A 27,460-nucleotide genomic window follows, 5' to 3' on the forward strand; every position below is an offset into this window, starting at 1 on the left:
ATAGATAGATAGATAGATAGATAGATAGATAGATAGATAGATAGATACTTTATTAATCCCAGGGGGAAATTCACAAATTTCAATTTCAATTGCAAACATTACATTCAGCCATGTTACTGATTTAGGTGGGACCCCCTCAAATTTTTATGCTCAGCACTTGCAGGTTAAAGGCCTTGCTCAAGGGCCCAACAGAGCAGAGTCCCTTTTGCCATTTACGGGATTCGAACTGGCAACCTTCCGATTACCAGTGCAGATCCCTAGCCAAAGAAACTATATAGACAGATAGGAAAAGCACTGCATAACAGATAGACAGATTTGAAAGGCACTATATAATAATGTGACAGATAGGGGGAGGTGTTGACCCCTGGACCCTCAGACAATACGTTCAGACACCAGGTAAAAAGTCCCAATAATGAATTTATTATTTCAATAATGTGCACAAAGCACCTCCACCTCCACTATACTCAATAATACAATAATAATAATAATGAATCACAATAATCAATCACAATAAATCCTCCTCTCCTCCCAGCAGCTCCGTCCCCCTTCCTCCCAACTCGGCTCTCCCTGCTGGGGTTTCCCATCGTCCTTTTATATTCGCTGACCCGGAAGTGCTTCTTTCCCTCAGTCCATGTGATTTCATAACACTTCCGGGTCAAATGAAAACTTCATCTTCTTCAGCCCGGAAGTACTTCATTCCTTCTGTCCCCGTGATTAGGGAGTACTTCCGGGCTATAAAAATACTCGTGCGTCCCTGCAGCATCCCCTGGTGGCCTCCACGGTATCCAGCAGGGCTGTGAAGTTAAACTCCAATCTCCATGATGCCCTGCTGGAATTCGGGGCCCCTCCATGTTGCAGGGAGGACTCAATCTAGCAGTGTAGGGGTATTGGCCGGGATAAACTGCCTGCCATATATCACAAATAAGAAATGGATATACAGTATATGAAAGACTATATAATAGATAGATAGGAAAGGCACTGCATAACAAATAGAACTTGAAAGGCACTATGTAATAATAAGAGGCTATACAGTATATGAAAGGCACTATATAATAGATAGGAAAGACACTGTATAACAGATAGATAGATAGATAGATAGATAGATAGATAGATAGATAGATAGATAGATAGATAGATAGATAGATAGATAAGAAATGGATATACGGTATATGAAAGACTATATAATAGATAGATAGGAAAGGCACTGCATAACAAATAGAATTTGAAAGGCATTATATAATAATAAGTGGCTAGATAGTATATGAAAGGCACTATATAATAAGAAATTGATACTATACAGCATATAAAAGGCACTATATTATAGATATATGTGAAAGGTACTGTATAATAAATAAATACATTTGAAAGATATGGTATAATAAGAAATCAATATACAGTACAGTATTTGAAAGGCATTATATTACAGATAAATGTGAAAGACATTATGCTATAATAGATTATATAATAGATTTGAAAGGCACTGTATAATAAGTGGATATATAGCATATGAAAGGCACTATAAAATAGAATAAAGAGTGGCACAGTGTTGGTGCTGTTGTTTTGCAACTAGGAGACCAGAGTTCACATCTTTACATGGAGTTTGCATGTTCTCTCCATGTCCCTGTGGGTTTCCTCCTATAGTCCAAAGACATGCAGGTTATGTGGACTGGCGTTGCTAAATCGGCCCCTGATGTGTGTCTGTATGTTCACCCTGCAACTGGTCCAGGAATTGTTCACACCTTGTACTTGCTAGGATTGGCTCCAGCTTTACTGTGACCCTGCACAGGATAAAGCAGGTTTAGAAAATTGATAGATAGAAAAAGTGCTATATACATGATAGATAGATATGAAAGGCGCTATAAAATAGATAGTCAGAAATATAGATAGAAAATAAGATAGTCAGAAAGACATTTCCCTTCATTAAATAATATTTAATAACAAGTTTTACCTTGACTTTATCACGTCTAGTTTCACATTCAAAGGAATGGCCTTTCGGTTTTTCTTGGGCTTTTCCAACTGTTTCATGTTTTGGACCTGTGATGTCCAAGGATAACATGACAAGGAGACATGTCAGCAACACGGTGAGTGAACCACTGCACAAGTCCACCTCCCTGCAGCCCCACGTGGTTTGGCAGGCAGTCTGATTGGACACCACTTGAACCCAGTAATAACTGGGACTGGGATTATGTGTCACCAAAATCAGCTCTGCCCCACCTGTTTTTACTGGGAATGACTCTGAAGATGACTGGGCGTTAGCGAGAGCGGCACACATTTGTAAAGTGTTTTTTCCTAAAGCGATGGAAACCTGTAGCTTAGATAACTAAGAAAAGCATTGTCCATATTTGCATAGCGTTTTCATTTTTCTGTCTTATTATTGCAGTATTGACTGCTTGCAGCAAAACATATCAAAGTTAAAGCAGCCATTTTGTGTTTGAAAATGTAGTGAAGTAAAAGTGAAAGCAGAGAGAGACTTTTATACTCAAGTAAAGTAGAAATATTCTCAAACCTTGTATCCAGCAGAGAGTGCTAGCTGCCTGATGATGAGTTCTTTTGTGATTGCAGCGTGTTACATAACCCGAGTCTATATACTGTAGATATAACATAAAAGGTGATACCTCTCCCTTAGTGATACGGCGGTAAGATATCACATAGGAGAAATAGCTTAGCTTTGTTTAATGATGGCTTACGCTGAACAACAGACGAAGGAAGCCAATGTCAAGAACCCAGTTTGGGAGTGGGGGCCTGATGTGTAGAGTCTGCCATTTTCGTCACCACGTAGGAAGGATTTTCAGGCTCGGATGACGTTATCTCTCATCATTCCATTGGCTTCAAAGTTGTGCCAGGCAATGTTCCAAGGCTTCATACTCTTTCTTCATGTGCAGGCCCCCACTTAGGTGAATCATGCCATTCCAAACAAGGCAAAGAGGATACAGTTTCATGCTGGCTTTGACACACAGAAATATACAATTGCCCTCAGTGTGACTGCCTGTTTCCCAGTTGTCTCTATCGGTCTTGTCTTATAATGCTTGCCTAGCAGTTCTATATGGTATCCTTGAATAAGGCGCGCGTAAATAAAGGCGAGCTTCAAAAGGGCGACGTCAATTGGGCGCAGCGAATAAAGGCAAATGCAACAAAATTATTACAGAAAATGTATTAGATAAAGTCAATGATTGAACGTACAAAAAGGCGAAAGCAAGAATATTAAAACATCCAATTCGTCTCTTGACAGATAATCCATTTTTGATATGACAGCGAGACGAACATTTTCCAATCGTATATTCAGTGCATTTCCAGATGTGTTTCCCGTTGATAGTTTTCTCATTTCCGAATGTGTAGCCTTCGACTACAGTAGAGTAGATCTGCACCTTTGTTGCTCTTCACATATTCCAGAGCCATTTGAACTAAATTATCTACGAACGCCTTTATTCGCCGGCTCAATTGAGGCCGCCCTTTTGAAGCTCGCCTTTTTGTGCGCTCCCTTATTGAATAGAGCTGTTCTATATGGTGAACCTCTGTGCTAAATGTGTCAACTGTGCATGTGAGTAGAAAAAGGCACATTTATAAGATCTATTTGCACAGAGTACAGTGACATGTTAAACTTATACTCTTATTACTGTACTCAAGAACCGTAAATGCTTTTTATGATAAAACACTGCTGGCAAATGCATGGTAAGCAAGTAATCAGAACCATCCCGAAAGATCAGTTAACAATGGAGTGTGTAGTCATCATTATAAAGAATCCGGGACAGCAAAGACTTCAGTGCAAGGAAAAAGTAAAGTTTACCTTTTGTCAACTAAATCACAATAGCAGACACAAGAAACGACAACAGTGTCGACATTGAGAGCCACAGGTCTTTAACCCAGTTGACATTAGGCGAGTCCAGTCGGCACAGCACCAAACCCAAACTGTTTATGTTAGGTAGAATACCCAGAGGGGGCTCGGTGGTCTCGTGGCCAGGGAAACTTTGCAGATTTTATTTTTTCTCCAGCCGTCTGGAGTTTTTTTTTCTGTCCTCCCTGGCCATCAGACCTTACTTTTATTCTATGTTAATTAGTGTTCTCTGATTTGAGATTCTTACTTTGTCTTTTTTCTCTTTCTTCATCATGTAAAGCACTTTGAGCTACATTATTTGTATGAAAATGTGCTATATAATGTGGAAGCCGGCCTGGACACAGACTGGCGGACACATTCAAGTCACCCATAACACGTTTATTTTCCATTGTGAAGGACAGCCGGGTCCCATGCCCGGCAGGGACGCCCCTGCTACTTATGTTCCGGGGGAGCCGCCATGGGCAGTCCAATACCTCCCCCGGGACGCTTGGTGGCAGCCTCCCTGGCCGACGGTGACTCCCCAACTGCCCGCAGGGCTCCATGGGAGATGGAGTCCTCCACAGCTTGGTTGGGCCCCAGCGTGGCGGCTAGGGGGAGCTGCCTGCTTCCCACAGCCCGGCTGGACGAGCTTTCAGCCCCACCTGGAAGTGCAATCAGGACCAAGTGGTTAATCACCTGGAACGCTTCCAGGTGGGCTATAAAAGGGCCCAGCCACCACTCCTCCCAGGCAAGCTTCGTCTCCTTCTTCCTCCCAACTCTGGCTCGAATGAAGGGAGACGGCCCCTTTTATACAGGACCCGGATGAGCCCCAGGTGTTCCGCTGCATTCCACCTCTAGCCACGCCCCAGCGTGGCAGAAGTGCCGGCTGTCCTCCCGGCAGCTCTCCGGGCGCCGTCCTAATTCTTCCCCCCAGCACTTCCTGGTGTGGCGGAAGTGCTGGGGTAACAGGTCCCCAAGGCATTGGGGTGCCTCCTGGCGGTGACCACGGGCCCCTACAGGGTGGAGCTTCCATGCCCTGTACCCGTCGCCCCCAGAGCAACCAGGAAGGCGACCCCCACGTGATCCAGGGTGGGTGCAAACCCACATCCGGTCCCTCATGTCGTCCCGGCCGGGTCATGGCCCCTGGCATCCCTGACACCATATTTACGGTGCACAAACCCCAAAGTCCCCAAAGTCCAGGCCAGCTCTTCAAATGCCTTTGCCTTGTTCAGGCCGCCTCCTTGCCTCCTTTAAGACCTTGTCCTTCCTTCTATCCCGACTCCAGCTGTCAAACGGAGGGAGGCGGCCCCTTTTATAATCACCCGGGTGTGCTCCAGGTGCATTCCGACAATCTTCCGCCGGCACTCCCCAGTGTGATGGAAGTACCAGCTGCGCACCCTGAAGCACTCCGGGTGTCCCCGATCCTCTTCCCCCCAGCACTTCCGGGTGTGGCAGAAGTGCTGAGGTCCAGGGCTCCAAAGGCATTGGAGCGCACCCTGGCGGTGACCATGGGCCCCTACGGGGCTGAGCTTCAAAGCTCTGTACCCGTACTCCCCATAGCCACCAGGGTGGTTGCCTCCTCCGGTCCTCCGGGGCATCCCGGCTGGGTCGCCCCCACAGCCACCTGTGACAATAAATAAATGTTGTTGTTGTTGTTGTGGTTGTGCCTCAGTTCCTCCAACACAGGAAGGTGTTCAAAAGGAATGAACAAGATGAACGCAGACAGAGCAGCAGTTTTTATAAGCAGAAAGGGGCTGTTGATCACATTGCATATTTTGGCAGTTATTACTTGAAATATACGTTTAGACCAGGGGGCTCTCAAACTCGGCCCTGTGGCCCCCCTGAGACTTCAGGTTTTTGTTCCAACCAGATTCCTAATCAGTGACAACACCTGGTAGCACTGATCTCATTTCATTAGCTGGTATTATTTTTCTTTTGTTCTACATTCAGAAAAGCACAGCAGCATGATTTTTACATTTATAAGACATTTAGAAATATTTCTGCTTTTGCTATAGATTGAAATACTTAACTCTCTTTTGTTGATTTCATTATATTTTGCCCTTTCTCTGTGCAGTTTTTCCTCTTCGTCGTATCTTATTAATGACAATTTAAAACTAGCAGAGCAAACACCCACGGAATAATCAAAGGCTGCCACTACTTTAGCATCAGACCCACAAATTAGTAAATAATGGATTCATTAAACAATCAGAACACCTAGAAAAGCAGAATGAAAATCAAGATTAAAATATTGTTAAAAAAATACATCATTCCAATATAACTGCTTGGTATGTTTTAATATTTTTTTTTTACCAATATTACTTTTCTAATTCTTATATTGTTCTCAAAATACAGAACTTGGTAATTAACAGTTCACTTAATTAGCCCAGGAGTCCAATTAAAAACAGACGCTGGTTGGAACAAAAACCTGCAGCCACAGTGGGCCCCCAGGATCGAGTTTGGGAAGCGCTGATTATTTGGGGCGTCAATATCGAGTCGCTTATACGAGAACGCGGCTGCACGGCAGCAGCCCTCCATGGTCCCAGTTCTTAGGAGCAGCAGGAGTGCGACAGACAGGTGGTGTGCACTCGTCATCGGAATTCTCAGTGGGGTGCCGTTTGGTGCAGTTGAACAAATGCATCGCTCAAAAGGTAAGGGAAAAAAAAACTTGGCAAGCACCTTTATTTTTAGAGAAAAAAATGACTGCTAAATATGGCAAATTTAGTAATGTACATTAATAAAATGTATGCAGTTTTAGGGAAATGATGAATGTGCAAACTCTGCACGCACTGCGGAGGATAACAATATGTGGCCATCGGACTTTTACCGTATTATCATTCAATCCCATCACGTATGAGTTTTATCATTAATGCTGCATTATTTTAAACATCCTGATAGTTTAAGAATCGGCTTACTTTAATGTGTTTGAGGAAATGTTCATGTTTGTGGATAACTTCATAGTTAGCATAGGAAGCAGAGCTTACACCACATGATTAAGCTGCATTGTTTGATGTCTGTATAATGTCTTCTTTCTATTGAGTTCTGACGCCTCTGTCATTATACCGAAAGCTTTCTGCTCTGTCCTTCATTATACAGGTATGTCAGAAATGGAGACAATCGGCAAAATCCATCAAAGTATTTTTCACAAGGGAACAGTCGGCGTTTGCCAGTAATCTCGTTTCCACATATTTTTCTGGAAATTCACCATACAGCTGGCTTAGATATTTTTTTTTTGTCCCAGTGCCCCATGATGATTTGCAAGGCCAACGTGATATCATACAACTATAGCAGCCAAAATTGGGATGGGGCAGTCCCCCGTTAATCTTAGTAGTGTGCTAAAAAACTTGTGGAAATACATTTAAAGATAAGAAAGGAAACTGGAAACGTGTTGGTATACTTGTGTCGTACAGGTAATGCGTTTTGGTTTGGACTTGTATCTGTCTGGTGTGCAATCCCTTTAACAGTATTACCCAGAGTGCCGATACAAACAGGAAGAAGTGAAGAATCCACGGGCTTGCAATCCTTGTGCTTATTTGGTGGGAGCACCACTGAGCGAACAAAACGTCAGGGAAATAAAAATATCAACCTGTACATTTCAGTTCGAGAGAGGGGAGCACCGGCTATCAGATCTGTGGGGGGCAAAGTTGCAGTGAATTCATGCTTGCTGTCTGCCAGAAGTTTTATTGTTCTGATATTTAATTTTATTCATTTTATCTCAGGAAGGCATGGTGGCACAGTGCAGCCTCACAACTCAGGTTGCATTTTTGTCTGAAATAATCGGTCCAGCTTAGTTGGCAGATGCTTCTCCAGTCATAAAGGACACTTAAAAGACCACCGTCATAGTAGTAACTTCAATGCTGTGATACACGGCCTCCAAAAACAGCAGCAATTCCTGTCACCTGTTTTTGAAAATGATGGTGTCAGAGGTGGGATTGCCTTTACTGAATTTTGTGACTGAAGTGGGTGAAAGTGCAACAAAGTAAAACCTACAATTACAGTGCAGTGAAGTGCTCCACAGACACTGGGGGTCTTCTGATCTAAAAAAACGATGGGATCAATTATGGGATACCCTTTACTGTGACTAAAATGGGAAAATGTATAAAAGTGTGCAGTGTGTGTTTCTCCATGATGGATGATAATGATGCCAGCCACCCATTTCAGATACAGTAATATCAGCTGCAGTAGCATCTCTGCATTTTGGGCAAGTGGGGCACTACCCCTCCCAATCCCCAGAAGATAAACCTGACTCAAGAATGTAACGCATTATTAAAACGTTTATCGAAAACTCAACCTATTTGACGTGATAAAGTTTTTTTCTATGTTCCTGGGATACATTCTCCCTCTTTGCAGTTTTTGAAGCATTCATTGTGCCTGGCACCACAGGTGTGTTTCTGGGTTGCTTGGTCAAGCCCTCGGGCTTTCACTTTTCTCGCCATACTTTCGCTCAGGTCTGTCCAGTTTATGTGTCAACTTTTCAGTTCCACCTTGGAGTTGACACTTTAAGGTGACACTCTGGTTGATGCATGGATTCTCAATTTTGGGATCAGTTGTCATCATTGTCATATCGTGTATATTTGTTAATGTACTGTATACGTTTCATGCTCTGTATACTTCTTTATACCCGTGTGCGTTTCTTTGCTGGTGTTCTGTTATTGTCAGCTTTTCTGAGGACACATGCAAGTTAAGAATTTTCACTGTATTATGTACACCTGACAATAAACGTGAACTGGAATCATTTCAATTAATTATGCACAACACAGTTGAGCACTTTGCTCTTTCAAAAACAAAAATAGGACATTTTCAAATATTCATGTGCATTTCTGCTTTTAGTGTTGAGTATTTGATGTTAGGATATCTTCTGTTCCTATCATTTGGTGGTGGTACTGTCGGACACCAAAAAACATTGAAAGATCTTTATTTGGTGTGATTTTTGAATTGTTTGCTTTTGGCTGATATTTCATCATCATTTGTGCTGCTGGCCTAATATGTTGTGAAACGCAGGGTCTTTCCCTCACTCTCTCATGTGAGGTTTAGTGGAAGCCATCTCCTTCCTCAGCTTCTGCTGTCACTCTGCTCTCTCATGGCTCCTTCCATGCAGCTCCAGTCATTTTTTCTCTGCCTCTTCCACCACCTGCACACTCACACTGCACCACACACCACTTATTTGTGGTCAGACGTTAACACCATCTACCCTCCCTTTGCCCAACTCAGTGAGCTGATCTAAGCCAGGACCATTCCCAAGATCGCCAGCGGCCACACACCCATTCCAATGGATTTAATCAAACAAGCAGGCCTGACCAGCTACCCATCTCACATCTCTCATACACACACACACACACAGAAACACATTCTGTATGGTCTCCATTTTGGAATGGCTCCGCCCCTTCTGACAGCAACTCTTTCATATTCCATCCCCCACAAATAGCATGTTTAGTCCCCATCCCCCATACCCTTACACTGTTGTGCACTCAGCTCCTTGGTGGATTTTAAGACGTTTATCACACCACGGCCCCCTAGTATTTCAGGTTCCCCCTTGCCATTTAGGCATCGACTTAGGGATGCTCATAGGTCCCCCCGGTCAGCAGTAGGTTACTTTTTACACAGTTGTCATGATCTGAATTTGTTTATACATTTTCTTGGGATCACCTAGCACTAGAAAAATCATTTTGGTGTTGTTTTGGGGATTTAACACCCAAGGAGGTCAATTCTGCAGTCAGTTTACAAGTTTTTACTATCTTTTCTGACGCCATTTTGTTTTTAATGATAGGTGCTGCCGCCTTTTGCTTTTTGCATGGCCCATTTCCACAGGAATTTCCCATGACGTATCATGGTTGTGCCACCCATGATGTCATCGACACACCGGTATAAGGCCTTGTTCACACGGGCGTTAAAATCGAGTGTTTTTGCGTTCGTATCGTCCGGTGAGCGCGGATCAAGCGCCGAGTGTTTTCTACACGTAGGAGTCAATGAGAGTGTTCACACAAGCTTTGGTGACGTGCGTTTGTCCGGCTGTGCGTTTATACGGCATCAAAAAAACGTTGCATGCAGCTTTTTCTTGGCATTCAAAACCCAACGAACGCAAGGAAACTGCTTCTAGTTCGTTTTCTGCGCGTTTATTTTACGCTTCGGAAGAGCGGGTGGGGGCATTTCAGTGCATAACACCGGTATAAGCGCACACTCGACTACTGTTTCCTTACCTCAAAGTGACAAGTAATCTCTCTTCGGGGCTAACACCAAGTCGCACATTGGTTGATCGGCGTGCAATGTGGCATTGCACCAGCTGCAGCAGACAATCAAAAGTGGAAACCGACATCCGACAGTAATTAAAAAACTTGCGCGGAAATTTTCGCATTTCTTCATAAAGCACAAAAAAACTTCCTTTAACCCGATGTTGTGCGGTCAGGATGAACCCAGTAGCGGCGATTTTTTCTCTCCCTACGTCGCCGTATTACGAGTATTTTAAAACAAGAAGATTAATATCTAACATAGCAAAATGGTCCATATTGAAAGGCGGCACCTCAAATAAAACGACAAGGGCTTTCATATCCAGTTCCTGACACTGCCTCCACAGGTTAACACACAAACTACAATTTGGGCTGCAGGCTGGCGTTAGACAGAGACAAACGAACGCCGGTGTAGAAGTCAATCGATCGCCACCACAAAATGCAACATAAACGTCTAGGACATTCAGAGCAAGTTCGTTTATCCAAAAACTTAACGCCCGTGTGAACAAGGCCTTAAGGTCACTCTGTAACAGTCATGAGTATCTGAGATGGCACCAGACTTAGTGAATTAGTTATTGTGAACTTGGTATTTTAAAACAAAGCCCTGTGGTTTGACTTTGAGTTGTGGTTTACGAACTGGCTCTGATGTCTCTGTCTTCTTGACTTTCACCTTTGACCCTTGCTTGCCCACTGACTCCATTCTTTCTCCTGTTCCTCACGCTTTAATTTTTCTGGGCCGAATGTCTTTTTTACAGTCAGTGCAACAGCGCAGAGGCCCAGCATTTCGTGTGCAAACATCTTTTAGTTGAAAGTTGGTGCTGCCTCCTCTGAGGGCAGCAATCCCTGTCAGCTGATTTTCAAAAAGAGGGTGTCAGCAGTGGGATACGCTTTATTGAGAATTTGTGACTGAAGTCAACATGAAGGCAGCAGTGTGCAGTTTAAAGGTGGAACTCAGCAATCTTTGCTCAGGTGGCACTAAATCACCTCTAGTTGTAGTGACAATGTCTCCAAAGGTTATTATGAGCAAGAGGGATAACCAGGAGGCAAAAAATAAAATCAGACAGAAACCTAGTGAGGGAAAGACTAGAATCAATACCAGAAAGAATAAAGTAACCGGCAAGCAAAACGTGAGGATAAGTTGAAAGTCAAAAATCAGGAGCACTGTTGTGACGTCACTTTTGTTAATATTTTTACTTCCTTGTACACGAAGTATGGGGAAAGTATTGGAATCCTCCAAAAATTCCATTTCAAGATTTTGATGAATCCTGATGTTTTAGATCTCCCTGAGTCCGAAAATACCATTTATGGTGTGTGTCTGTCTGTCTGTGTGTGTGTAAACTTTCACTTAGGTCAACCAAATTTTGCATACAAGTATTAGGTACAAAACGTAGATTTCTATCAACTTTTGGCCTATTTCCGCTAACTCAGGGGCTCTCAAAGTCGGTCCTGGAGGCCCACTATGGCTTCAGGTTTTTGCTTCAACCAGACCTGATAACACTGATCTCAATTAATTAGCTGTTTTTTTTTTTCTCTTCTCTTATTCTACATTAAGAAAGCACAGTGGCATCATTTTTACATTTATTAAAAGACATTTAGAAATAGTTCCATTTAAATGCTTAACTCTCTTGTTGATTTCATTATATTTTGCCTTTCTTCTGTGCAGTTTGCTCCCTTCATTGAATCGTAGTAATGACAATTAAAAACGAGCAGAACGGACACCCAGGCAAACGACACTGAATCACGAAAGCCGGAAACTTCTTAGCGTCAGACCCACTAATTAGCAAACAACGGATTAATTAAACAATTAGAACACCCGGAAAAACAGAATGAACATCAAGATGAGCATATTGTTAAAAAGAAAAAAAAATACATTATTCCCATATACAATAACTGCTTAGTACAGTTTTTTATTATTATTGCTTTTTATCAAACTTTTTTTTCTAATTTCTATATTGTTCCCAAAACACAGAATCTGCGCAATATCAGTTCACTTAACTAGCCCAGGAGTCCAATTAAAAACAGAAGCTGGTTGGAACAAAAACCCGAAGCCACAGGGGGTCCCCAGGACGGATGTTGAGAACCCCTGCGCCAACTGGAAGTGTTACTTTCTCTTGAATTCATGCAGCTGCAGAGCCCGATTTATTCAACTTTTAAAATAATTGTTTAGTATATTATTAATTTGATTTGTTGTTGATGGTTCTTTGATGTACATAATATAAAAATAGAATCATTGTCTTGCGGTTTACTCCTCAAATATCGATCCCGATATCTAAATAGGTGAGAAAGTCTAGGGGAGACCACTCCCGGTTTTTTAATCTCTTAGTTTCTCCATTTGTGTTGATCTTGCATTCATTTTGGGTCTTTTCGAGATCAAAGATTTCAATTCTGGCGAGTTTTTTGATTAGCCAATTCCCCTGAGAGTTGTATTCTTTTTTTTTTTTTGTAACGTTTCTGTCGCCATTTTGATTTGTTTCAGAAGCCGGTATTTTATATAACCATCGCCAGGACAGCGTTACATTGCCAGGGGCGTGTCCTCAGAGGTTGTGACCTGTCAATCAAGAGGACAAGTTTAAAGGTCAACAGAGAGTTCAATTCGCTATTCCAACTGCGGATTCCAAACCCGAAAACAAATCTTTGCTATTCTTGATCTTGTAACGTTTATGATTCTGAACCTTACTTGTTTTTGACTTCTTTGACTTTTTGTCTCACTCTTCCGCATTTGCATTCTCTGATCTCCCGATTTTGGATCCTCTTTTTGGTTTACATGCATCTTCTTGTTTTCCTATTAAAATCTGACTGAAAATGAAAACGAGACCTGACGCTTGGCTAACTCCGTCGGAAGCCAAGTACACTAATGTGTGTTTATAGGTTATCCAAATCAGGGATTATGATACATGTCACTGCCGCAGATCTTACAATGGACGCTCGATGACTTTAAGGAGATGCCGATCGCGATCACATAGCCTACAAGTCGGATCAAAACGAAAAAATGGTAAACTTTGCAAAAATAAACAGAAACGGTTCAAAACCTCTAAAAACAGACTCCTCACTGCAAAAAGCTATAAACTGCCACACACAAAAAAATGATTAATAATTCATTGATTCGTATGATTAATACACTTAGTGGGGCCTGAACTTGAGTCCGCAGAAAGCAGCAGTGAAGTCAAAGGAGACTCTCAGTCAGCACACTGGGCTTCTAAACGTAAAAGCTATTCTGCTTCGCTGCCAACTGATTCCAGCTGATGCCTGCTAGACAAGCCTGTTACAGTGCAGTGACAGATTGTCCCCAGCCCCTCTTCAGATGGCATTAATGCCAGCCACCCAAGCTACTCCATTTCTTTTTCGATTGCTGGTTGGTCTGAGTACAATAGCTGGTGGTTCAGTACCAAGAGACAGGCTGCACGAGTCTCCTATATAATTATTCTAAAACCAGTTATCATGGGGCACTGAAGGAGACGTTATTATAAAACCTGAATGTAAAATGAGCCGCCGGAATGAATAAAAGTCTTTAATAATAAGCAGCTTCCCTCATATAAGCAGCCCTTCACTTGTCGTTAAGAAGACACAATAGTTACTTATCCCTGTCGTTGTGGTGAATAAAGAGGAAATCCCCCGTGACGGATGATCCTGCTAATGGCTCTAGATAACCACTTAGCCAACCCCAAAAATCAATTTTAGGTTACAGAACAGATGGGCGCAACGTCAGGGTGGGTAATAAAAAAGCGCACTGCCCGCATCGGCTGGCCGTCCCGAGGAGGCTGCTGCTTACTTCACGGCGCTCGACGTCATTTACAGCGTCTGCGTTTTCTGGTTTCGTTTGGGAGACGAGACGAGTCAGTCCGTTAATAAACGTCTCGGCGTTTGGTAAGCAGCGAAAACTGTAAATAAAGACGCCCGTCCGCCCGCTACCTGCCAGTATGTAGTAATCCCGACAGGATCAATGTCGTACGTCCTGCGTATGAAATTCATAAATAGTGATTATTGCTTTCGTGCCTTAATGAAATCGGCTAGCAAGAGAACTTATTAAATTTTTTGGAGTTGACGGCTTGGAAGCTTATGTGACTTAAAATTCTTGCATTAATTATATGTCCTTAATGTAATCCCTGGCTTTCTGAATACATGGTATTCGACTTTACATACAGCACGTAAAGAGCAACACTAACGAGTGAGCCCCCCAGCAGCGGGGCTCATGTAGCGCCTTTGAAGTGGCTCGATACCCGCGGGGACAGCGCAAGGGAAAACAGCGCAACTGTAATAAGAGCAGCGGACAAATCCTCCATTAATAACAGAAGTGAGGGGGCGCGGAACAAAGCCGCGCTCCTGTCTTAATTAAAGCGGCCGCTCTTACGTACTTTCTGCTCATATTGTTCACAACGGGGTCTGTTCGTGTTTTTTTATTGGGATTTAGGAAGAATTGGTGTGTTTCATCCGCTGGGATAAACGTTCTTGATAAGACTTTCCATGTGATTAATTTCTAAATATTTCTGTTGCTTGCTGACGATGATGCAGGTGGAAGTGAAGTCGCATGCGTCTCCTCTTAGGCAGTCATTTGCACCTGCATGTAGTTTTTGTTAATTGTAACTAATTGGATGTAAGCAAGAAAAAAAAAAGGAAAAAATAAAACAAAACAAAGAAAACATGAACATTGAGAGAAACACTTGTTACGATATTCCATCACACAATGCCGAGTAAAAAATGAGAAACGAGGAATGCGCTTAGTGAAGGGCGGAAAAAGGGAAGAAATTGGGAAGGGTCTCTATCATATATTGCCTTTTCTATCTATCTATCTATCTATCTATCTATCTATCTATCTATCTATCTATCTATCTATCTATCTATCTATCTATCTATTATATAGTGCCATTCATATCTATCTATCTATCTATCTATCTAATGTATATGTATATATGTATATATCTGTCTAATACATAGTGTCTCTCATATACTGTATATCCACTTATATTATTATTTCCATTCAAATTAAATTGGTTTTCCTATCTATTATATAATGCCTTTCATATACTGTATAAAAGTTATCTCAGAGATTTAAACTGTCAGTTTCAACTGTAAGGAATGGAATCAGGAAATGGAAGGCCACAGGCACAGTTGCTGTTAAACCCAGCAGGTCTGGCAGGCCAAGAGAAATACAGGAGCGGCATATGAGCAGGATTGTGAGAATGGTTACAGACAACCCACAGATCACCTCCAAAGACCTGCAAGAACATCTCGCTGCAGATAGTGTATCTGTACATTGTTCTACAATTCAGCACAATTTGCACAAAGAACATCTGTATGGCAGGGTGACGAGAAAGAAGCCCTTTCTGCACTCACGCCACAGAGTTGCTTGTTGTATGCAAATGTTCATTTAGACAAGACAGATTCATTTTGGAACAAAGTGCTTTGGACTGATGAGATAAAAATTGAGTTATTTGGTCTTAACAAAAAGCGCTTTGCATGGCAGAAGAACACTGCATTCCAAGAAAAACACCTGGTACCTCCTGTCAAATATGGTGGAGGTTCCATCATGCTGTGGGGCTGTGTGGCTAGTTCAGGGACTGGGGCCCTTGTTAAAGTCGAGGGTCGACTGAATTCAACCCAATATCAACAAATTCTTCAGGATAATGTTCAAACATCAGTCAGAAAGTTGAAGTTACGCAGGTGTTGGATATTCCAACAAGACAATGACCCAAAACACAGTTCGAAATCTACAAAGGCATTCATGCAGAGGGAGAAGTACGATGTTCTGGAATGGCCGTCACAGTCCTCTGACTTGAATATCATTGAAAATCTATGGGATGATTTGAAGCAGGCTGTCCATGCTCAGCAGCCATCAAATTTAACTGAACTTCTGAGATTTTGTATGGAATAATGGGGTCAAAAATACCTCCATCCAGAATCCAGACACTCATCAAAGGCTATAGGAGGACAGCATCGAGAGGCTCAAAGGAGCAAAAGGAGGCTCAACTAAGTATTGATGTCATATCTCTGTTGGGGTGCCCACATTTACACACCTGTCTAATTCTGTTCTGATGCATATTGCATATTTTCTGTTAATCCAATAAACTTAATGTCATTGCTAAAATACTACTGTGTCCATAAGGCATGTCAGATATTAAATATCTATCTATCTTATCTATCTATCTATCATATAGTGCCTTTCAGTTCTATCTATCTATCTATCTATCTATCTATCTATCTATCTATCTATCTATCTATCTATCTATCTATCTATTATATAGTGCCTTTCACATATGGTATATAAACTTATTATTTTGTAATGCCTTTCAAATCTATGTATTATACAGTTCTTTTCCTATTTTTCTTTCTTTCTTTCTTTCTTTCTTTCTTTCTTTCTTTCTTTCTTTCTTTCTTTCTTTCTTTCTTCCTGCCTACCAGTGTAGCCCTCTAAATTCAGTGACCTCCACATGCATCTTGCCTTTTTGACATCAGTCTCCCCTCCATTAGCAAAAATGGCCCAAATCCTAAGTAAACTTTGACTTCCATTCCTTGACTCCTTCATAAACGCCTGTGTCCCCGATCCGTGTTAAGCAGGTCAATAACAGATGGGCGCCTTAAGGGAATGGCTGGGAGTTTCGGGCTCTTTCATTTTGATCAAAGCTGCTGTCACTAACATTTTTCATTTGTCTTTCATTCTCCCCTCAGATCCGGAGGAGACGGCCTACTCCCGCCACGCTGGTGGTCTCAAGTGACCAGTCCTCTCCAGGTGAGCCTTTCTCTTCACACGGCTGTCTTTATCCTGTCAGTTCTTTCACTTGATGGTCAGTAAATGGCGAGGACAGGTTTATTGCTCTCCTGTCACACTTTACTTTGTCAGGGAGTTTCCATGCTAAACTGTAAATAAGGCCATTTATCCCTGGGTTTGCTGTGTTTTGACTGTTGGGACCCTGGGATCTGAGCATTCAGGCCAATTGGTGACTCTAAACTGTCCCAGTATGAGTGGGGGATGCATATGTGTGAGTACGGTCACCACATGCAGCGCTGGCTGTGCCCAGTGCTCAGTGCCACCAGGATAAGCTTTGACCACCATTACCCTGAACTGAAAATTCAAGAATGGATTGGGGATTCCAATAAGTTTTTTTTTCTCAAGTTCCATGTGTCCGGAGATGGTGCCATGATCTGGTTTCATAATTAATGCATTTTCTGTCTTTATTTTCGCTTCTTTTCGACCTCTTATTTATACACTGAGTTTATTCCTGAAGCTAGTTTTATAGGAATCTGTCATTTTAAGGGACCTAAAAATCTTTGGAGTCTTCCTGCAATGCTGTTTTGTTTTCTCAATGGGGTCTCCATGTTGTGCAGTTTTGTTGCTGACGTCTGAGTGTCATGAACTCCATACGCTTTCTGGTATCTGGGATGGAATAACAAACTTTTCCTTCTTGGTGTTTGCACCATCTTGTTGGATTTTCTGGTTTAGCGGAATCCTTGCTTTGTTCTCCAACTTTGAGTTTTGTTTATGACCCTCAGTCTTGGAGAAAGAAAGGACGGATTTTTGGTTAAAGAATCTGCACTTGATTCTTTGATAACATTTCTGGTCACACAATCTTACATTTACATGTCTTTTTTTTACAAACACTTTTAGGCAAAGCAACATACAAAGGAGGCCAACATAATTGAGTAAACATCAGTTTGGGGCAGGGGTATCCAACTCTGGCCTTGGAGGGCCGCAGTGGCTGCAGGTTTTCATTCTAACCCTTTTCTTAATTAGTGATTAGTTTTTGCTGTTAATTAACTCCTTTTCCATTTATTTTAATTGACTTGTTTTTTAAGATTTGTTCCCCCGATTTTCTTTATCATCCCTCTGAGTTTCTTTATTTCCTTCCTTAAATGGCACCCAAACAGAAATGAAATGTGAAGTGAGGGAGCCAACAGAAGACCAACTAAGTCAGGGCCTCCAACTCCAATCAGTTGCTTCATTAGGCTCTGATTCTTGTTGTTAATTAAACTCGTTCTTTAATTCCATGGCTTGTTGCTGCTCTCATTGTACATTATACCTGCTGTATGCAAACAATAAAGATGCATACAGCGCCACCCTGCTGCCTGCACTTGGGAAAGCAGATCATAACCTGGTTCTGCTTCAGCCTCACTACAAACCAAGAGTGAAGGCGCTACCTACAACCACACGCTCATTCAGGAAGTGGTCCCCTGAGGGAGAGCAGGCTCTGAGAGACTGCTTTGGAACTACAGACTGGGATATACTGCTGGGGTCACATAGAGAAAGCTGGAGCAGATGTTGCAGAATAACAGCATGAAGGAAGTGTGGGATGGGATGAAGATCATCACTGGCTGCAGCTCAAAGTGGTGTGCCACCATTGATTGAGACGTAGAGAGAGCAAACCAGATGAACAACTTCTTTAACAGGTTTGACCACCCTAACCAACTCTCACCTCGGAGTACTGCATCCTCCAACCATCCTTCTGCTGATACCAGCATAGGTGAGACATCCCCACCCACAATTACAGCAGCCCGGGTGAGCAGAGAGTTGAGGAGACTTCGTGCCAGCAAAGCAGCGGGTCCAGATGGAGTATCACCACGACTGCTGAAGGCCTGTGCGTTGTAACTGGGGAATCCTCTACAGTGCATCTTCAACCTCAACCTGGAACAGGGGAGAGTCCTGAGGCTTTGGAAAACATCTTGTATCACCTCAGTCCCAAAGGTATCATGTCCTAGTAAGCTGAATGACTTCCGGCCTGTCGCTCTGACGTTACATGTGATGAAGACCATGGAGCGGCTGCTGCCTCACCACCTGAGGCCACAGGTCCGTCACGCCCTCGACCCTCTGCAGTTTGCATACCAGGAGAAGGTGGGAGCAGAGGATGCCATCATCTATATGCTACACCGATCCCTCTCCCACTTGGACAGAAGCAGTGGTGCTGTAAGAATTATGTTTCTGGACTTCTCTAGCACCTTCAACAACATCCAATCTCTGCTCCTTAGGGACAAGCTGACAGAGATGGGAGTAGATTCACACCACCATGTATGACATTGTGGTCAGCAGCACAGGAGCGCCGCAGGGGACTGTACTTTCTCTGGCCCTGTTCAGCCAACATACATCAGACTTCCAATACAACTCGGGGTCCTGCCACATGCAAAAGTTCGCTGACGACACTGCTATCGTGGGCTGCATCAGGAGTGGGCAGGAGGAGGAGTACAGGAACCTAATCAAGGACTTTGTTAAATGGTGCAACTCAAACCACCTACAACTGAACACCAGCAAAACCAAGGAGCTGGTGGTGGATTTTAGGAGGCCCAGGCCTCATGGACCTCATGATCATCAGAGGAGACTGTGCAGAGGGTACAGACCTATAAATACCTGGGAGTGCAGCTGGATGATAAATTGGACTGAACCGCCAATGCTCATGCTCTGTGTAAGAGAGGACAGAGCCGACTATACTTCATTAGAAGGCTGGCGTCCTTCAACATCTGTAATAAGATGCTGCAGATGTTCTATCAGACTGTTGTGGCGAGCGCCCTCTTCTACATGGTGGTGTGCTGGGGAGGCAGCATAAAGACGAGGGACGCCTCAAGCCTGGTAAAGTTGGTGAGGAAGGCAGGCTCTATTGTAGGCACGGAGCTGGACAGTTTGACATCCGTGGCAGAGCGATGCGATTAATTAGCAGCAAAAACAGATCACTAATTAAGAAAAGGGTAAGAATGAAAACCTGCAGCCACTGCGGCCCTCTAGGACTGGAGTTGGAGACCCCTGGTCTGGGAGACTGTTTGGGGAAAAGTGTGACAGGAGAAAGAGGCAAAATTGATAATCACAAGTGACGTTTTCTAGGCTACAAGAACTTAACAGGCCATATCAGCCAATAGTGGACTTGAAACACTTCTTAGGACGTATCAAGGGAGTCCGAAGTTCAAATGGTGCTGGCCAACTAGAAGATGCACATGAGAAGAGTCTGGATTGAGATGAGGCGCCATGTAGAAGAGGCATCACTTAGACGCCTTTCATCAGAAGACCTGAGTGGATGAGAAGGTTGAAAGTTGGCTTCCACTCACAATGCTCACCTCTGTAGGCCATATATATAAATGTGCTGAACCATTGACAACTCGGTAGGCAGACATCAAGGATTTGAACTCAACTCAGCTGAACTTTACTGCCATTCATCCACATACATACTATATTGTTGAACAAAATTTAATTTCTTAAGAGTCGCAGGTGCATTAACAAATTAACATTCATTTAACATACACCATAACATTACCAAAACCAGTGCCACAATACAAAGTAACAAGACAATAAAAAAACACGGAACTATAAAGCTCAAACAATGCTCAATGTCCATAGTAAAATGCAGAGTGTAAACGTTAAGGGATACGGAGGTGGGTGTCATGTAGGAGTCTAGAAGTTTGACAGCCTGGGGAAAGAAGCTGTTGTGGCACCTGGCTGTGCTGGTCCTAATGCTGTGGAGTCGTCTACCTGATGGCAGGAGGTCAAACAGTGTGTGTGTGTGTGATGGCTGAGACACGTCTTTCATAATGGCGGAGGCTCTACACAGACACCATGTCTGAAGTATATCCTGGATCAAAGAGAGGGAGACCCCCGTGATCCTCTCAGTGGTCCTCACTACATGCTGCAGAGTCTTGCGCTCGTGGGCTTTCACTGTTCCCAAACCACACAGTGATGCAGTTTGTCAGGACACTCTCCACAGGTGGTAAGAACAGACTGTGGCACACCAATGTGCTTCAGTCTGAGCATAAAATAAAGGCATCGTTGTACCTTCTTGACAACAGAGTTGGTGTTGATTGTCCAGGAGAGGTCGTCAGATAGGCACACCAAGAAACTTGTTGCTACTGACTCTCTATCCACTGTGGAACCAACAATTAGCAGTCAGTCAATGTTCTCCTGAACTAAATGTGTGCTACTGCAGGCGATTCAGCGACCTGAGACATTCTGAGGCCTGTAAGACGACGCCCCTGTCAGCAGCCTCTTGTTTGACTCCACCCACATCCTGGAAACCACTCCCCTGTTTCGCCAGTGTACTGACACCTCCATTACACGCCCACTGTGTCGATTTCAGTTCCTTTTAACTCCTTGCTCTCAAACCAGTGGACTCTGTAGTTTTGAGGCCTGTGTATTCTGCATTATTAAACTTCTAAAATGTCGTGGCCTCTCAGGTCTGCATCCAAAGCAAAACCACAGGACGGATGTGTTTTTTGTTATCGGTTTTATATGTATTTTGTGGCCTGTGGAGGGCATTCCTACTGCCCAAATCTGACACAGACAGACCCTGGACACAAGTTCATCACACACGCGCTTTCATTTATTTGTCTTTTTCCTCGTGGGAAATGCCTTCCCCCGCTTCCCACACAGTGAAACACAAAAGCACGTCCCACTTTTCTTCTTTCATCTCGTCTCTCTTTCTCTTTTCCTTTCACCTCCACTCCTCCTCCAGCAAGCTTTGTCCTCCACCTCCCGACTCGGGCTCCTAGAGTAGTGGCAGCTGGCTCCTTTGATAGGGCTCAGCAGCACCTGTAGCACCCCCTGGTGGCGTCGACAGAACCCAACCAGGCTGCACCAAACTCCAACTCCCATGGAGCCCTGTGGGACTCTGAGGCATCACTGCAACCCAGGGAGGCTGCATTCTAGCTTCCTGGGGGGAGGTAATACTCTGAATATGTTCTCTCCCCCAGTCTTTCCAGTATATAGACATCCCAGCTGGACAAGGGCCCCAGCCGTACACCTATATATATATATAAATATATATATTGTCACAAAACTCACAAAGAGCCATAGCAAGGTTTGGGGCAACCACCCGTATATTTGGTTTCCTGGCAGCAAATTGTTGTTTTAAGTGATAGCACTGCTGTGCACAAAACCAAGTCCAAAATAGAACTGAGGGAATAGGGAAAAGGTGGAGGCTTTTAAATGGGAAGACAGGAAGTGAGATCAAAGGGGTCGAGCTCATGAAGGTCTTCAGCCATAGGTTTGAGCCCGGACATGACATTACAGGGGCCGAAGCCAGCAAGGTCTTCTTCCATAGGCTTGGTCCCGGAAGTGATGTCAAGAGGGCCAGGTGGAATCTCCCATAAATGGTCTGCAGGTAAGGGAGAGAAAAAGTCAGTGCACTCTGCCACATCTCAGTATGACTCGGATCTGCCCTTACTCAAGCCCTTTAGCTGCCTCCCATGCGCACGTGTGTGACAGTATATATATACACAGACACAAGAGTCATAAAAAAGGTTTGGGGCAGCCACCTGTAAAATATTTCCCTGGCTGCAAAATGTTAAATTGCTAGCACTGATGTGCTCAGAACAGAGTCCAAAACAGAACTGACTCGGTCAGTCAAATATGGCAGCTTTAGAAACCAGAAAAGGAAGTCTCTTCGGTCATGGGTTCTTCACCGGAAGTGACGTCACTAGGGCCAGGCGGAATTTCCTGTGAACGGTCTGCAGAAAATAGAGAAAAAACATCAGTGCACTCTGCCATCTCCTGGTCTGGCATGGAATTACTCTCATTTAGACCCTTTAGCTACCTCCCATGTGTATGTGTGTGACAATATATATACCGTATTTATGCGTGTACCATGCGCACATTTTTTCTTGAAAATTAGCATTCGAAAATCAGGTGCGTGTCATACACGAGGAAATGTAATTCTGCAATGTTTACTTCTTCTGCTTGGGCTCACTTGCTTGCGCTCTCTCTCTCGCTCGCTTGCTCGCGCACTCACGCTCTCTCTCTCGCGCACTCACGCTCTCTCTCTCTCTCTAAACGCTTCCTGTACAATCACAACGTGTGTCGTACATGGGACAAAATGATTTTCTTTGTAAAAATTAGGGTGCGCGTCTTACACGAGGGCACGTGGTACACGAGTAAATACGATATATATATATATATATATCTATATATCATTTTTTTTCAGAAGTCAATGTAAGTTTTTTGTGGGAAAAAATTAAAATGAATCAATTTTCTAGGTAAAGCAACACATCTCATTAAAAGTGTCTACTGAATCCAATTAGTAAATTATATAATTGTACAGTTATGCAAGAGGTAAATATAAACGTTGTTGTGTTTCTCACATGAATACAAAGAGGTTCCTGTCCTCATATTGTCTGAAGTGTCTGAATCTGTCAGAGACCTAAAACTGTCCTGACTGCAGCTGGATGTTTCTCCAGTAATCCAGGGAGTGACCTGAAACGAAGAGTGACTTGTGCCCACCTTAGCTGGTTGATGAGCCGCTCGTTTCTGAATCATCTGCAGTGGCTTGGTGACACTTGCTGGTGCTCTCGCCAGCAGGGAGCCTGTGTTGGTCCAGATGTGATGAGACCAAAGCCTGGGCCTGGAGTTGTGCTGCATACTCGGTGTGACACGGTCTAAACTTGAGGGTGTTTACTTTCAGCTGATATGCCTTCTGATGAGTAAAAGAAAAGACCATCAATACTCCACTTAAATGGGAAACTGAATCAATGAATGACTTAATATTATTCAGTGCCTGCACCAAGTAATCTAACATACTGTACTGTTCCAAATTGCCTAATGTTCTGCTCTGCCAAACATTGTAGTAACAACCTAACAAATCTGAACATTATGTGTATGTATGTCTGCAATATATCCGTGGTTAAAAATTGTACTGTAAAACACATTTAATTCTTTTATGATGAAAACTAGGGGGCTGTGCCCCCTGCTCGCTTTGCTCGACAACCCCCCACCGTACACCCGCCTGCGCTACGTGCCATTGTGAAGAGGGGGACTGGATGCACCCCAAGGACATGCGCTCGCTCCTCTGAAACACTCCCTTAAAAGGGGATACAATTGGAAACAATTAGTTTTTTTACCTCCTCTTTGCTCGATCAGCTGCTGCTTTCGTGCCTCTTCCATGCCACATGATCTCCATCTCGCACAGTGCTTTGAACATTTAAAAGCCTGTACAGCTGTCCTTTTGTCTCACTGCCTTGTCTGTCTTCTCCCCCAGACATCCTCAAACACTAATTGATCTCTTTTTGCTGTTCTGTTATTTCCCCGAGTAATATTTTCCGTTTGCGCTAATGCGATCTTTACTATCATTTTTTTTGAGACTTTCGATTTTTTTCCCACTTCCATTACCTCTAACCTGCTCAGCATGTGTATCGCACCAACGTTTTTGAATGCTCCATGACGTTCTACTTCGCCTTTTTCTGGCCCCGGGCTTTCATTTTTGCATTCTTTTCTCTCCAACACCTTTGGGTCTCTTTTCAACACGCTACTCTTTCATCTTCGCTTAGCTGTTGACGTGCCATCTAGAATGTATAAAATTTTTAAGAGCTGAGAGCACAGGAAGTGTGTCTGTCAAAAGCATATTCCAACAACTGAGAGGTTAGATGACTGTGGTCTTGTTTGAAAAAGTAGGGTGTGACATGCAAAAGTCACCATCTCACGGGACTTGCCTCCAAAGGTTGTAAGTATGACGTGACTTAACCGTCTCGTGGGACGTGCAAGTGTCTCTCTTCCAAAGATCACGTCTCGTTGCTGGAAAAAAAGTCTGGTCTTGTCCCAAGATTGTTTTTTATAATAGAGAGACTTATAATATCTCATTTCCATGTCAATCAAAAGGCCAATTAGAGCAAAGGCCTTGGGTCACACAGAATCCTACAAATGAAGATTGTCTTCTCCCTGCTCTGATCTAAACTTTTAATAAGAAACAATTCTGTCAACAGCCTGCCCTACTGAGCTGCTCATGTTGGGGTTCGTCATGCTCAGGATGCAAAGACATACATGCATGTCTAGTGCCATCATTAGACTTTTCATCATGCACCTTACTACCTGTCCACTTGATCTTTCATCCTGATTTTCTTTGTACCAAGAAACAATTGCAACATGGTCAGTGAAGAACAGATGGTCATCGACCACCACCCCAAGATTGTGTACCAACTTGCTGGGTGTTAGTGACAGTGGACCAAGCTGAACCAAGATGGGGTACTGAATAGATGGCTGGTGTTAACTAGAAAGTCCATCTTTGCCAGGCTGTAATATCAGTGAGACGTGCAGAGATTCCTCTTGACAGACAGACAGCTCTGTGTCATCGGCATATAGCACTGATAACTGATAAGAGAAACCACGGGACATATTGAAGGATATGCCCAAAACGTAGTTCTCAAACCACCTGGGAGAGTAGTGCCAGCGATGCCGAGGTCAGAGAGAGTGCTAAGAAGGATCTGGTGGTCAGAGGCAGAGGAGAGATCTATCAGGATGAGGACAGGGTGCTTGTCCCTGCACAGGCAATAAGAAATGTGACTTTCTGACCTGGTCTTCAAGAGGCTTTGTGGTGGCACTAGCAGCCATATAGAATGGCTCTTGGACGTCGTAGGCACCAAATATGGTAGAGCAGGGACAACTGAAGCCCACAAGTGGTTTGTTAGTCCAGGCTGATGTAAACGCTGGACACATCCATCTGTAATTCTTGCTGTCCACCAGCAGGGTTTTAAGTGGCCAACAACACTCCACCATGCTGCAGGTCATCTTTCCCGGCGTTCTTCTCACCACCTATGCCATGACTGGCAGCCGATCCTGGATGATGTCTCGCCAGCTGCTCCGTTCTTATAGATACGTACGCGGCTAATGAATTAATCAAGTGCTTTCAGCAGTGATTCACCAGCGAGATAATGTGTTTATTTATTCATGAGCCCGTAATTGACATTTAATACTGTTTACCTCCCGGCCATCAGCAGACACTGCCTGATTTGGCTGCCACTCTTATCTGTGCGCTCCCCTGTTAATATGCCCCCCCACTACCCACCACCACCACCACCACCCTCAAGGCTGTTTTCCTGCTGCATTATGTTTAGAGCACAGACGGCTGAAAAAATTCAAAACAACATTTGTGACATTTCAGATTGGGCTGCCTTGTCCTTCAGCAGAGGCCAACCTTCATACTGGTGGAAGAAAGAGCAGCTGCCATGCAGTGTAAGAAGAGAAGGAAACTCCTGATACGAGAGAATCGAAATGCCCCCCTGGGTGGCCAAATGAGGCATGGACAATAGACTGACCAGGCCATGATAGGAGAGTGTCCACATGTTGGTGTCATGTCTGCACAGTACTGAGAAGTTCTTACCTGTATGCGCAAACATGAATGTCTTAAAATAAAGAGCTTTATTTTATTAGTCAAAGGTCATGGCAGCAGGATTTGAAAACAGCAGGTGTTTCAGGCAGTAATTCTGGGATGTATTTTGGTGCTTTATATAAAGGATAGGTTCGAATTTGTGTTTAAGTCAAAGTTATGTCTTCAGCAATCACGGTGTGCCACATGAAACTGTTCAGAAGTGAGGTGCTTTTTTAAATAAATGTTCTTGCAGTTTACAATGGGGCTGGAAAGTACACGGATCCAAACATGTCATAAAACAGCTTAAACTTATCAAACGTGTCCATTTTTCGAGACAAGAATGTTATCGTAAATTCATTTTCATCTTCAGATACATATTGAAAACCAGTGTGTCCACTGTAATGGATGGCATGCATGGGCTGGCGTCCTGGGCTGGGATGGAGTAGGGACCCTTACCTGACCAATACATACAATACAATTTATTTTTGTATAGCCCAGAATCACACAAGAAGTGCCGCAATGGGCTTTAACAGGTCCTGTCTCTTGACAGCCCCCCAGCCTTGACTCTCTAAGAAGACGAGGAAAAACTCCCAAAAAAAAACCCTTGTAGAAAAAAAAATGGAAGAAACCTCAGGAAAGGCAGTTCAAAGAGAGACCCCTTTCCAGGTCGGTTGGGTGTGCAGTGGGTGTGTAAAAGAAAGGGGTCAATACAATACAATACAACACACAGAACAGAACAAATCCTCACTACAGTATAAAAATAAAATATTACAAGTATGGAGCAGAGTTTAACAGTAGATGATATCATGTAAAATGATTTGGATTTGTTTAGAGTCCTGGAGACCTCAGCCATCAAGCTGCTTCCCCCTATTGGCCATTCCACAGCTGAGACAGCGCTTGGCCAGCCAATCCGATGAAAGGACCCCTCTTTCCTGACGATTCCTGTAATCCTCCATCAGAGATGACTTTACCTTAGGCAGGCAAAACAACTTGTTAGGTGGGCAGTGGAACCAAGTGCCACATTTGAGTGAGGAAAAGAGAAATGGAACAGGTGAGGGTTAGTAACAAATTCTAACTATCCTGTTACTTCTGTTTTAGTGCTAATGACTAACAACAGAGATGCAGTCTGTACAGTTAATCAGCAGCTCTAGTCAGGGTGTGCTAAACTGAAGTAGTGAGTCTTCAGCCGGGATTTTAAAGCTGAGACCGAAGGGGCATATCTTATAGTAGCAGGCAGACCACTCCATAGTTTAGGGGGTCCTGTAACTAAAAGCTCGACTTCCCAATGTTTTTTTATTAATTCTTGGAATCCTAAGCAGAACGGCATCTTGAGACCTTAATATGCGCTCAGGTTTGTAAGTCATGATAAGCTCAGATAAGTAAGCCGGAAT

The 27,460-nt window shown here is 43.4% G+C and overlaps 1 protein-coding gene across 1 annotated transcript in view; it reads left to right on the forward strand.

The window, feature by feature from the left end:
• The window catches only part of LOC120524928 (protein phosphatase 1 regulatory subunit 1A-like), a 163,285-nt gene that overhangs the window by 29,433 nt on the left and 106,392 nt on the right, over positions 1-27,460 (forward strand). Inside the window, exon 2 of the mRNA XM_039746798.1 lies at positions 16,696-16,756. Within this exon, the coding sequence (XP_039602732.1) occupies positions 16,696-16,756 (61 nt within the window). The remainder of the gene's footprint in view (positions 1-16,695; positions 16,757-27,460) is intronic.

The sequence above is a fragment of the Polypterus senegalus genome, chromosome 3 (assembly GCF_016835505.1).
Source record: "Polypterus senegalus isolate Bchr_013 chromosome 3, ASM1683550v1, whole genome shotgun sequence".
NCBI lineage: Eukaryota > Metazoa > Chordata > Cladistia > Polypteriformes > Polypteridae > Polypterus > Polypterus senegalus.